Source organism: Solanum pennellii, chromosome 1 (genome assembly GCF_001406875.1).
Source record: "Solanum pennellii chromosome 1, SPENNV200".
NCBI lineage: Eukaryota > Viridiplantae > Streptophyta > Magnoliopsida > Solanales > Solanaceae > Solanum > Solanum pennellii.
Genome location: NC_028637.1, coordinates 95,103,072 through 95,116,829, shown reverse-complemented (window position 1 = coordinate 95,116,829; position 13,758 = coordinate 95,103,072). Strand labels below are relative to the sequence as shown.

The 13,758-nt window shown below is 32.7% G+C and overlaps 2 protein-coding genes across 2 annotated transcripts in view; both read right to left on the bottom strand.

The window, feature by feature from the left end:
* Positions 1 to 1,840: 1,840 nt before the first annotated feature.
* On the bottom strand, positions 1,841 to 4,132 carry LOC107008171 (UDP-glucuronate 4-epimerase 3). Its single transcript, XM_015207098.2, has one exon. It carries the CDS (start codon positions 3,615 to 3,617, stop codon positions 2,310 to 2,312), a length of 1,308 nt encoding a protein of 435 aa, XP_015062584.1. The 5' UTR covers positions 3,618 to 4,132; the 3' UTR covers positions 1,841 to 2,309.
* A 5,423-nt stretch (positions 4,133 to 9,555) lies between these two features.
* LOC107007821 (3-phosphoshikimate 1-carboxyvinyltransferase, chloroplastic) overlaps positions 9,556 to 13,758 on the bottom strand; it is a 6,808-nt gene continuing 2,605 nt past the window's right edge. Inside the window, exons 3-8 of the mRNA XM_015206616.1 lie at positions 13,219 to 13,372; positions 12,083 to 12,297; positions 11,880 to 11,997; positions 11,431 to 11,641; positions 10,198 to 10,259; positions 9,556 to 10,070 (exon numbers count right to left, since the gene is read on the bottom strand). Coding sequence (XP_015062102.1) covers positions 9,852 to 10,070; positions 10,198 to 10,259; positions 11,431 to 11,641; positions 11,880 to 11,997; positions 12,083 to 12,297; positions 13,219 to 13,372 — 979 coding nt within the window. The 3' untranslated portion in view covers positions 9,556 to 9,851. The remainder of the gene's footprint in view (positions 10,071 to 10,197; positions 10,260 to 11,430; positions 11,642 to 11,879; positions 11,998 to 12,082; positions 12,298 to 13,218; positions 13,373 to 13,758) is intronic.

Below are 13,758 nucleotides of genomic sequence, written 5' to 3'. Positions count from 1 at the left end.
CCCCTATAATTGTAGTGAAATCTAGTAACCACAAAAATGAACTCCCACCTCGTTTCGGGTTGTATATTCACGGTGAAGGGTTCAGAATACAGGCAGGTTATTCAAATGCTTGTAAATAAACATTGTATCCTTTCAATCAAAGAAAAGAATACTGGCAAAAGCATCCCACAAGCTAATAATTATTCCTTATTGAACTGCAACCAGTGAATGCATGAGTCCCTATTTAAGATGCTGATTTTCAATATTCGTAAATACTGGTATTGGTAAGATATCAAATGAAACAATGATTTTCACTCATAAGTCATAACTGTCACAAACCTCACCTACTTTATTTTTCAACTTAAGGATATGTCCATATATAACTTGAAAGCAATTCCTTGAACAACTTTAATCATTTCATATTTAACCTTACATCAAATACCACCCAAACACCGAACTCGAACTTGCATTTAGAATACAGAGGCAATGATGCAACAATATCTTACTAACAAGACCCCAAAGCAGAGTGGGAATGGCAAGCTAAATCAACCATATCGATAAGAAACAAATGCTTTGTCCGCGTAACTGTCAAAATTTCATCCTACTAGTGGAAACAGAAACTACCAGTATAAATCTTTTGGTTGAAGTTCATTTGAACTAATAAGCTTCTCAGACTGAAAACAAGATGCTCCAGTTTATGATATCCAGGCTGCTAAACGAGAACTCATGCAATTAGACATGACCCGCAAACAGAATATCAAGAACAATAACAACGTGAAAGATTGCACAAACTTTTCTGTACATTGCTGCAGATGCCAAAAATGCCAAGTTATTTCCAAATGTTTAAAATGGGAAGAAAATGAAATCCAAGAAAACAAGAGGACCACAACCCCCAATTGTGTGTACATATGCTTAGAAACAGAATGAAATATGGGGATAGCTTCCACTATAGTGTCCAGATGAATTCTGATACAACATAAACCTCATGAAAGGACCAGCAATTTAGCTATCTGTTTTAGTTCCCACTTCCTATGATCAGGGTTGAGGAGGTAAAATGAGCACTCAAGCTTTCACACCTCAGTGCCCAATTCGGAAATTCTCATTTTATATTTGACAGATGAAAGATCAGAAATTTAAATTACTGCATCAGCATCTTGATCCATCCTGTCACATAAACCAGAACTGCAACTTTCTAAAGCTTAAGTTGATGATAATATTTAAATAGGATTAGTCTCAGCAGCTTGTAACTCTAAGAGAAGCACACTCAGAGCCATTCTATAGATTGCTACTTCTTCAAACTGAATTAGTGCTGTAACTACCCAAATAGTCAATGAAATGGACATTTACACAATAAATTCACTTCTAAATCTGAAGGTAAAGATGGACCAGATAATTTGTATGAGCCATCAGCAAGGTTTGGTACAGTATCAACATAAGAAAGACTGTAAAAGCTAATTTCCAAAAAAGACTAGTTGTTCATTGATATAGCACACTTCTTGAAGTTAGAGTTCGCATTTTACTTCTGAAGACCATCCTCAGAAGGGAGGAATCATTCTTAGCTTGCAGACATAAATTGTGAAGGCAGAAGAAGATGAAATGCAAATTATATCTCCTTGATCCTATACTAACTAGCTTTCTGGTTAAACGCTAGCGTCTGACATACTCAAGGAAAGGAAACATAGAACCTAGAGGAGCTGGAGCTTGCGGGGTTCTCTTCAGGCTTCTTAACTGTCAGTTTCTAACGGCTTATTCCTTGCCTTCCTTTCATTCATAAAGAAATAACAAACAGGGAAAAGGACAAGAGAAATAATCTATTATAACGAATCTAAATAAACAACCTCCAGTAATAAACCACAAAATATGAATCAGAAAGTACGGAATCTTGTTTAACCGCCAAAATAAGAAATATACAACCTCAACATTCATGTAAAAGGATGATCTCAGAAATGTCCTAACAGAAACAAATCTATGCAAGAAATCAAATGTGGAACTATCATGTGCTACTCTTATTAGAACTTAATAAAGATGATACATCCGCTGTCCATCAATCAGCAGTGGTCTATCAGTCCTGAATCCTAAATTGAACAAACTACAACAATTACATTCCAAAAGTAATAAAAGTTGATTTCAGGTTCCATTTGACACAGATCAAATTGCTCAGCACAAAACTTCATCATCAGAGGGATCTGATGTGCTCCATATATGGCATCATCAAGATTTAGAAAGCAAGAAAGTGGGGCAATTCGATCGGATATGTGTTGAAAAAAAACAATCATAGAATCAAAATGAACAAGAATTGAATGATCCTACCGCACAATTCAAAGAATGTATCACTGGGCACTCTTCTTTCCATTACCATAGTAATTGAGGTACCATCGGACAAATTTCTTCAATCCCGTCTGTAGATCCGTCGTAGGCTTATATCCAAGCTCCTTGTGGGCTGAACTTATATTGGCATGAGTAAAAGGCACATCCCCATTCCTTGGCAACTTCATCACCAATCTCTTGGCCTTCACCTTTAGCAACCTCTCCAAAATGCCTACAAGATCTGAAACTGGAACAGGAGATGTGTTGCCTAAATTGAACACCCGCAGTTGAGCAGCGCCTTTCTTCTTCCCACCACTTCCAGTGCTCTTCTCAGCAGTATCCAATGCTGCCAAACATCCTTTTACTATATCATCAATGTAGGTAAAATCCCTAGCTACCGTGCCATGATTAGCAGCCTCGAATATAGGAATCGATTTTCCCTTCAAGATATCCCTTGTGAAAAAGAAGTAAGCCATGTCTGGCCTACCCCATGGTCCGTAAACGGTGAAAAATCTCAATCCAGTTAATGAAAGCCCATATATATGATTATATGTATGAGCAATTTCTTCACCAGCCTTTTTAGTTGCAGCATAAAGACTAGCAGGCTGATCTGTTCTATCCTTCTCTGAAAAAGGTACCTTAGTATTCAATCCATATACAGAACTAGATGATGCCCACACAATAGCAGGTTGAGGATTAACACTTTTACAAATTTCAAGAACATTAACAAGACCAGCAATGTTACTATGCACATATGATCCAGGATTTTCCATGGCATAACGCACACCTGCTTGTGCAGCTAAATGCATTACATGAGTAAATGGAACAATATCAAAAAGTTTCTTCAAGAGGGTGGCATCATTGATATCACCCTCAACAACATACACCCCTGTTCGCTCTAAGAGCGCTTGTCGTGCTCTTTTGAGCGAAGGGTCATAATAATCATTGAAATTATCCAAACCCAATACGCCATCGCCACGGCGTTTAAGAGCAACTGAAACATGAGTTCCTACAAAGCCAGCAGCACCAGTAACCAATACAGAAATACCATTACGTGACCTTACTTTAGCTGAAGCTTTAATCCTTTTTTCCCAAGCAGGGCCACCGTAGGAGCTGGTTCTGAGAGATCTTCTTGAGAGATCTGAAGAAACAGGGGATGAAGAAGCTGGAGATCTGTAGAAGAATACAAAGATCAACCCCAAGAATACAAATGACCAAAATGTGAGCTTTGCTAGAGAAAAATGCATCCTTAGCCTATTGTAAGGAGACTTTTCCATCTTGAACTTTCCTGGGGTTGATGGGATATTGTCAATGTGCATCATTTGGGACATTACACTTTCCAAATCTTGGATATTTGAGCTATACCCACCTTGAGTATTTCTTGTTTTCAAAGGAAATCTCCAAATTTTCTTGAAAAAGGTGAGAGTTAGGGTTTGAAAAAAAGTCTCTTCTTTTTTGTTTTCCTTTTGGTTGTTGATACTGGAAATGGAGATAAGAAGCAAAATAAAGAAAAAGGGGTGGCTATGAAGGTGATGATGAGGGTATTGGTATCATCAAACAAACAAAAAAAAGAAGATGAGGATATTGAAACTTTAGCCTATATTTATGGGAATCTTCTGGTTTCTTGGAGGGACTGGTTGTTGTTGGAACAAAATGGTAGTAGTAAGTAATTATTGTATTTTTTTTTTCTTTAACTTTTGTAGGGGTTTCTTTGCCTTTGGTTTTAGAAGAAAAAAAAATATTGATGATTGATTAAGAAATGGGTGATTGGAAAGAGAGAGAGAGTGTGGTTGGAGTGTAGACTAAATTTGAGGAGGGAGAAGAATGTGGTTTGAAGAATTTTAAAAAAAAAGGAATAATGAAAGATTGGAAGTGGACTAATAGCTAAGAGGTTGAGTTTTGGGGGTGGGGTAGGTATTTTAAGGACATAGTCAAACAAGAGTGTAATTAATGAAAAATGGATTAACCTACTTTGAGTAAAAAAAATATTAAAGAACCCTAATTTTTGTCACATTAAAGTGCAAAAGGCTCACAAACACTACTCCTTTCTATCCATGTTTTCTATCCATATTTACTTAGTTTGTATATATTTGAATATGATTTGACTTGACATACCTTGTAAAAATAATTATTTTATTATATAATTATTGTAAGTTATTATATTTATATGGGAATTAAAAATAATTAATCCTTAATAATTTGGATAAAATAGATATAAAATAATAAATAGATATTTATTTTTAGTATAATAGACAAATTAAAAAAGAAGACGAAAGTAATATTCCTTTTTTTTTAAAATAAGTGTCAGTTTAATTTATTTCATACTCTTTAAGTAAATTTATAAATGTAATATATAATTTAGTAAGTTACCTTATTTTTGAAACATAGAGTATATTTCAACTTGGGAAGAGTTGGCTTTTGTCTTATTGTGGAAAGTGTGAGGTAGTTGGTTAATGCATTGATAGGTGGAAAAAAACAAAGGTTGTGAAGTTTTAAAGCCTTGTTTTCAATAAAAGCTAGTAGTTTATTTCATAAAAGTTATTTTACTAAGCCAAAATTTAATGAGGGGAGTTTCTTGATTTGGGGAAAAGTCATTAAGGTTTTTGTGTGTTTGGAAGTGTGAGTAAATATGGGGTGGTTTGTTGGTGACAAAAGCTTGGATTTAATTATGAAAGGTGGTTGGTTTTTATCAATTTTGAATGATAGGAAAAATTTATGTTTTAGATATACTTTCTCGTTTTATTTTAACGGTTGTTTTAACTTTTTTCTTTCTTATTAAAGAAAATAATAAAATCTATATATATATTTTTTGAGATTTTCCTTTTTACTTATAGTATATTTTTATTAATCGCCTTTTGATATGAGATGAAATTTACACTTCTTTTATTTTTAAAATAATCACAAAACAGTTTTACTTTAAAATTCAGAGTAAAGTTGACAAACATTTCCTATTATATTGTAACATTAAAGAAGCATTATATTTTTAATACTGCTTAATTTTTTTTTTAAAAAAAAAACACATTCTATAAATAGGAATAACTTAGTAATTAGAGAAGCATTATTTTGGTTTTACTTAATTATTTTGAAAGTATTTATTATACATTGTTTGATTTTTTTTAATTGAAAATAACATGCATTTATTTTTTTTAAATGCCTTCTACAACTTTAGTGAAAAGAAATTTGATTTTTCGTAGGAATAGTTATTTATTTAACTATGCTAATAATGCAAAATTATTGCATTATTAATACTATAATTCCATGAGAGAACAATAAGGACTTCCTTCTTACCATTTTTGATGTAATATTTAATATTCATATATTTTTGGTTTGTTATAAATTAGAGAAGTAAATTTTGTAGAAAAATCAAATCAAATAGCTAATAAGTCCTCTTCACTTTGGAAAATTTTACTTTATTTTACCTAATGAAAGCTATATTTAACTCAACATGAAAGGCATATATGTATACCTAAAATAAAGTAATTCTCCTGCTAAAACGAATTATGACTTGCTTAGAAAAGTTAATGCCTCATAATTATTAATAAAACATTATTAACCTTTTTTTATCTATTTCTTTTTTCCATTGTTAGATTGCATATATATATAATATATATATTATTAAATTCACAATTTTTGACTTATTTTCCAACACACATTTGACTTAGCACATTTTTCACCTTTCATGATTTTTTTTAAACTTATTTTTCTAGATATTCTCCATTGGAGTTAATCAGAAAATTATTATGCTTCATGCAATGAATTAAACTTCCATATCCTTTTATTCTTTTGCAAGAAGACGTTACTTAATTAATTATTATTTCGAAAAGTCAACTTTTTTATTGAAAGAAAATTAAAATTATTAAAAATAAGACTTCATAAAATAATAACTAAAATTGACTTTTTTATTGAAGAAATTAAAATTATAAAAAAGTATGACTTCATAAAATAATAATAACTAAAATCTATTTGAAATATGATTGATACACTAAAGTTTTCGTCATTTACAGGAGTCAGAATTTCTCTTTTGAGTATACTAAATTTTTATTTCACCTTTGATTTATTAAAAGATTGAAGAAAAAATATATATGAAATGTGTATGACTAAGAATACGCTTTCCCACTAATTGCATTTCTTGAGACCTATTGATAAGGACAAAAAAAAAAGTTGGTTTATTTATTTTTATTTTAATTTTCACATCCTTCCACATGACATTTGTTCTCTAAGAAGGCCAAATGCAAATAACTAAAGTAAATATTAGAGGCAGTAGCATAATAGATGCAAGTAGTTCTTACAATACATTTTTCGAGAGATTATTTTCGCCATTCAATTAAGTATATAATTTTTTATTCACGTAATAATTTTGTATCGTTGCATCAAGATTTTTCTTTCGTACAAACTTTGCATCTAGCCCTAGAAGTGTGGAGGTATAAAAAATAGAGGATGAGGTGGTGATGAGTTAATGCAAATACCTAAAAAGTAGACAAAGTCATGTGAAAATTCACATAAGTTTGCTGGTAATAAGGCAACCTTGAAAGCAAGGCAAAATAAAACTCTCCTTTTCAATTAACACCTCCCCTTATATTCAGTGGCTTTTCTTCTAAAGTTTTGTTAGGCCAGCTATCATGTGTGATCAATTTCTATATCCATCGATCGAAATTACGATAAAAATAGCTTTTAGCGAAACACAGTAACAAAGAATATTAAAATTTTCGATGACATAAGTTAATTGTCATGAGATTCAATATCGTTATAGACTTTAATACGAATACTAAAATGTAACTGCCACTAATAATCGTTGTTAAAGATTACTTTGGTATAGTGTACCTACTTATTTCTACATGTGACTCTTCCTAATCCGTGAAATGTATGGTATATTTAAGTCAAATTACTTGATTACATCATTAAATTCAGATTTGGTAAGATTGGTAACATCATTTGACAATGTATCCATCCACTTGAACATTATTATAGAATAATTACTATGTGTTAATTAGGCACCTTAATTAGAGCTAATAGAATCTTTTAATAGTAAATTTTTGTGATCCAGAGATTTAAGGACGGTGGAAAGAATTTTTTTTTAAAAAAATATAAAAAAAAAAACAAAGAAGGAGGGTGAACAGTTTAATATATAAAAAAAATTATAATTATTTTAATGTATAGTGAGCATAGTAATAAGTAATAAAGCATGGAACATGATGGCAGCAGGTTATAAATAAAAAGAAAACAACTGTTGGGACATGGTTTGCCTTACTTATTTGCCAACTTGCTCACATGGTTGCCTCTCCCATATAATTATTTTATTTTTATTTTCCTCTTCCCTATTACTATATATTTAATTCGAATATTCTTTTTTAAAAAGTACCATATCTCTTAATTATTAATCTTCGACTTCAGTGAGCGTTTGATCATAAAAATGAAAATAAAAGATATTAAATAGTTTTAAAAGTTGGAATTGGAGTTAAAGATTGTATATGGTCATACTTTGGGCAATAAGTAGTCAGATATCGATTGTATTTTTTAAAAAATTATAAAATACGATTCAAACATAAAATGTAATACTAATTTAAATGAGGGTTATCGTATAAAAAAAAATTGGATAGAATTTTAGAAAGAAAATTTATATAAGTGAAGAAGTAAAAATAGGGTTCTGGGTATTGATTAGTTTTGAATCATTTAGTAATGATTGATTCATCTTTTAAGAAAGGACGTGGGGTGTTTTCCAAATTCTCAATATAACTTCAAGTTAAACTTGAAATTTTTATCAACAAACACCGATTTTCAAATAAAGTTAGAAATTCAATTCAAAAAAGGTGAAAAATTTTCATGGCTAAATAGGTAATATTTATTTTTTTTATTAAGTTTTTCCACTCTGGTACCTCAATTAATTCATATTTGCGTCTAATAGGATCCATTAAAAAATGTGATCCGAACTCAATCTCTAATAAGTTTATTCATACTAGAATATTTTAATTGAAAGGTGGACACCAATTAGCCAATTCTATAGTAGTATTATTTATCTTTAGTGTTGTTCAATTTCTAAGCTAATCTATAAGCACATTGCAACCATATATAGATTTTAAAAAGGTAGATGATGTATCATTATTCCTTTAAGATTGAGACTTCCTAGTTGTTAAGATTAAAAACCTATAATAATTGAAACAAATTTGGGAAAATTACTATACAATTTTATGAATTGTCAATTCAAATAGTAGCCATCATGTGCTACCTTATTATTCATTCTTGTCAACACTTCCATTTGGATCTCACCTCGAGTCATGTAGCAAACTTTGAGTCTTCCAAAATTCTTTTAAGTTTCAACATTTAAATTATTGAAATTATAACCTTGATTCAATTTTATTTTCTGTAATTTATCCTGAGTTTTCTACCTTATTTAGATTTTGAATATATTTCGACTGTAATATGTTGTGTAAGTAGGTCACATCGGGCCGATTAATCAGTGGGCCGGACTCTGTCCAGGTTCAAAAATGTCAAAGTAGCATGACCCTATTATTTTAGTGGGTTCTGATAGGCCGGTGTCCCACTCCATTCTGAAAGAGCATGTGATTGGTATCCGATGCCTTCATTTTACGATAAAATAACATAAATTTCATTAGTTTAATATTTTAATTATATATCTTTTTTGTGATTTTTAAAATTACCATTCAAGTTAAATTGTGGTTCAAATATGATGTATTCACATGTATCTAACTCTCTCGTTAGTCTCTCTCCTTATGTACCAGGTACATGTATCTAGTATGATTCACATGTATATGGGATACACAAACTCTTTCACTCACCTCCCTCCTATAGCACTCGCCTTTCTTCATGTGTATCTATATTTTAAAAATGTGTTTTGTAGCAGAAATACATGTATCTTAAAATATATTTGGTAGGAGAAATACATGTATCTAAATATATTTGACTTCTAATTTGGCATAGAATTATTAATTAGTGAGACAATATGTAATTATTTCAAACTATAGGAAAATTAATAAATATGGTAGGATGTATCCGTATTTTAAAATGTATTAGGTAGCAGAAATACATATATCTAAGTATATTTAACTTCAAATTTTGCATAAAACTATTAATTAGACAAACTATAGGAAAATTAATAAATATGATAGGGATATTTGTGTAATTAGGTAGTTTATTATTAATTTAACCGTACCACATAAACATAATTAATGATCTTATGTAATCATGAATTTTAATAATGTGAAAATAAATAGACCAATGGCCTATCTTAGCTCCATAAATCACAATTATAGCTTTAAATCCTCGAAACAAGTTTATTTTGAATACCAAATGCAATAACTAAAACGGTGATAATCAATGGTAAATATTCTTCAAGGAAGTGTACTCAACTATATAGTATACATGTCTTCTACACGAGAAAGAAAAAAAGAAGCTCAACTTCAACAAATACAATGAACATCATCTCACATAGACATATAAAAAGGAGTTGGAAAGTTTTTTTCTCTTCCGGTATGGGCACCATTTTGGTTGCAAACTGGTGCATAATTTCTCTTGTAGTACAAAATAATTCCTTCTACATGTGAAGTGGTTTAGTGCTTGGAGTACTTCTGGAGGACCTCGAAGTAGTCGGGGAAGGTTTTTCGAGTACAGCCAGGGTCCTTAATAGTGACTGGAACGTCAGCACAAGCAGCAAGAGAGAAAGCCATAGCCATTCTGTGGTCATCATATGTATCAATCTCCGTTACGTTTAACTTTTCTGGTGGGGTGATTATGCAGAAGTCTGACCCTTCAACAACTGTTGCACCCAACTGAAGTTTCATCCAGAAATGTCAAAGAGTAAGAAAAAACAGAATAATTGATGCAATGAAATATCGAAAGAAGGCTATACTAGGCTTGTAAGCTGCAAATATCATGAAACCAGCTAAAGATGTTTACCTTCCTAAGTTCGGTGCATATGGCAATCATCCGTTCAGTTTCCTTAACTCTCCAGCTAGCAACTGAGCAGACAAAAGAGGGGTATTAGCACAATATAAAGAAAGACAGAGAGAAAAATAATATGACCGGCAAAGCATCTGCAACGATTAAATACTTTATTTCCCAAAAAAAGTTATTCTCATAAGGTCTTCAAACAGTTTAATATTTAAAGTTGTTGTGAATCATAAAACAGATACCCTCATAGGATGCGTACTACATCAACGAGAAACTACACAAATCTACTCCGCACTAGAGAGATCTTCCAGATTCGGGAAACACTATGACTTTATCTTCAATCCATACATACATAGCTCATGTCTTAATTTATTAGTTCTCATATCTAACAAAACTTTTGAGTTATACTACTTTCTACAATCACTGGCTTATATAATGTTGGAACTCTTCCTTTCCTTTCAAACACACCCAAATGTGTAGCACATGGATTTGGTTACTTTGTATGGATCCTTGAATACTTTTAGGAACTAGATAAAAAATCAAGCCTAACAATTAGGATAGGTTATCAAATCTGATATCCAATACACAAGTCCATGTAATATAGCATATAGCCAACTCGACAAGTTCACCATCAGACAGTTCTGTATTTCATAGAGGCATTTAAAAATTCAATTCAAGAAATTCATCAACCTAATTTAGCAAAATGGTAAACATGATGCGATTAAAGGATGTTTCTCCTTATCATGTGAAAAATAAAAGATAGTCTTAAACAATGTTTTCTTTTTCTTTTCCCCCTTAACTTCCCAACAGGCATTAACCGTAGTAAATACCAAATTTTAAGACGCAAAAGCAAATCTCTCTAGAGAAAGTTATATGATGCATGCCAAATTGAGTCTTAAAGTGTATTAAAGGGTAGCATGACAAAGGACATCAAACATTTACAAAGTGTATGCATCAACCCAGAAATGATGAGGCAGAGAGCCATTCCTCTTGTATTAACAAGAAATTGCAAAAGCTACGACAATTTTCTTCCCTTCTGATCAGACCCCTAAACTACCAGGAAAACCTCTTTGCACATTTTAGTCAGGTTATCACAGCATTTTAAAAAACTAATTATGCAGGGAAATGCTTTCATATTGTAGAATAGTGCCCCAGGTCCCAATCGCTTCAGAACAATATCTTAATCTAAACAAAGTGCTTCAATAGGATTTGATACCAGGGAAACAAGGTTAGCCATACCGTCTCTTATGGTAGTAGGACCATCAGCAAAAAGTGCAACTACAGCAAGAGTCATGGCCACATCTGGCATTTTGTTCATGTTCACGTCAACGGCACGCAAATGTTTCATTCCAGAAGAGTTCCTCGGAGGTCCTTTAACTGTGACACTGTTCTCTGTCCATGTAACTTCTGCCCCCATCTTCTCGAGGACCTCAGCGAACTTAACATCCCCCTTCACAAAGGAAACATAAAGTTCAAAGTAAGTCCCTTGTTAGAAAATTACCTTATGCAGTTATACACTAAGATGTAGGCCATGCACTGTGCAACTCTTACTTTTTAGTACTTCCACAAATTAAGCTAGTGAACAGAAGAGAAATAGAACGTATTATGGCGCTGTCACAAACACCAAGCACAAGATGGAAAAGTCTAGAATGTGATTGCCCCCAAGGTCTTAATGACATGAGAAATACCTGTAAACTGCTTGTTCCACAACCTTCAACAGTGACAGTTCCACCTGTGACTGCTGCCCCCGCCAAAAAATAGCTAGCACTTGAGGCATCTCCTTCAACAAATGCTTTCCCAGGAGATCTATGATATTCTCGTAACCGTTAGCTTCAGTGATCGGTGGAACCAGATTATTAAAGACATTAAAACAGTGTGAAAGCAGACTTACTTGTACTTCTGACCTCCTTTTACCAAGAATCTGTCCCAGCCACTACTGTGCTCCACAAAGACACCAAATCGCTCCATCAACTTCAGTGTCATTTCAACATAAGGCACAGATATCAGTTTGTCAATTATTTCAATCTCCACATCTCCTAGAGCCAGGGGAGCAGCCATAAGAAGAGCAGTCAGGTATTGGCTGCTGATGGATCCAGAGAGCTTTACCTGATAGATATGAAGAGAGTATAACTTAGCAAGAACTCAAAAACGGTTATATTACATCTTTCCATACTAGGAAAGAAGCTGATCAAGTAAACCACAGACAACATATGAACATGATTCATCAATATAAAGTAATATTGCAGAATCAAATGCATCTTCTTTGATTTAGTGGCAGCGACAAGGAATTTGGAAGAGATCAAATGGAGGGACAAGAGACTTTTGGAGGAAACAAAGACAAAATAAAGGAGGACAGCAAGTTACTTGAAAAATTGGAAGTCTGCCTTTCCCATTTAGGACTTCTCGTTAAGAGGATAGATGCTAGAGTTGCATAGCTTGTTATCATACGAGCTTGATACATGCAAGAAGACATATTGACTATAAACTAATTTAACCTATGGCACGAGGGAGTGAGTGCATACTTGTTCTTAGACTTAAAGGTCAGTAGTTCTAAAAAAAAGTATAAAATGAAATAGAATGAAGGTAAATCAGATGGAGATAAAAAATATATTTGTTACAATACAATCAAATGAAATAAAAGTGTGTACTCTTTTATAGCAGAAGCTTTATAGAGAGGCTGTACACATAATTCAAGATGGTACTGGAACAAGGTTGAGGTTTCAGGTTCAAGTCTCACCACCACTCATTTCCATCTATAGCTCATCGTATCCAACTGGTGAGAGGGATCTTTTGGCTTTATTAGTCAGGATCTAAAATAAGATAATGTAAGCCAGTTTCTCTGAAGTTTAAGGTATGTTTAACTTTTCAAGAAAAAATGCTATTGCATTTAAAACATTACTCATCATAGTGACAATACTATTCCTTTTTTTTTTGAAATAATAGTGATAATACAATTCCTAGTTAAGAAAATTGCAGTAATAGGCTGCCAATTACTAACATTATACGTAATAAAATCATAATCCTCACCTTCCCTCCTGGAAGACCTCCCTTGCTGACAATTCGAACCGGGGGACAATTCGTACCAAGGGAACAATCTACCTCTGCGCCAAGCTGCTTAAGACCATCAACCAAATCACCAATTGGTCTCTCTCTCATCCTAGGAACTCCATCAAGAACATATCTGTAGCACACAATTATTCATGGAGTTATCACCCACCACAAGGTAATATTTTCTAGACCAAAAAAAAGAAAAGAAAAACAACTCTAACTAAAGAAGAAGCAAACAAAAATATGCTCGTTCCCTGTCTTGTTCTCTGTCACGTTGAGAAAGATGGTAAAACACATGACGTACAAAGTATGCATGCATTTCTGAAGCTCTCAAAGCACCACATCCAGATTACTCAACCTTTGAGGAGCTAACTGACATGTATTTATCACCAGGGCAACTATTATCTAACCAAAAAAAAATTAAATTATCGATGTACATTTCAGAAGTTTTCCACCATTCCCAAAAATACAAATTCATGAGACTATCAAAATGGCTTCAAAAGAAACCCCCCCCCCCCC

What these genes read in the sequence shown, in the direction of transcription:
- LOC107008171 (XM_015207098.2), bottom strand. Translation starts at nt 3,617, where the DNA reads ATGTCCCAAATGATGCACATTGACAATATCCCATCAACCCCAGGAAAG.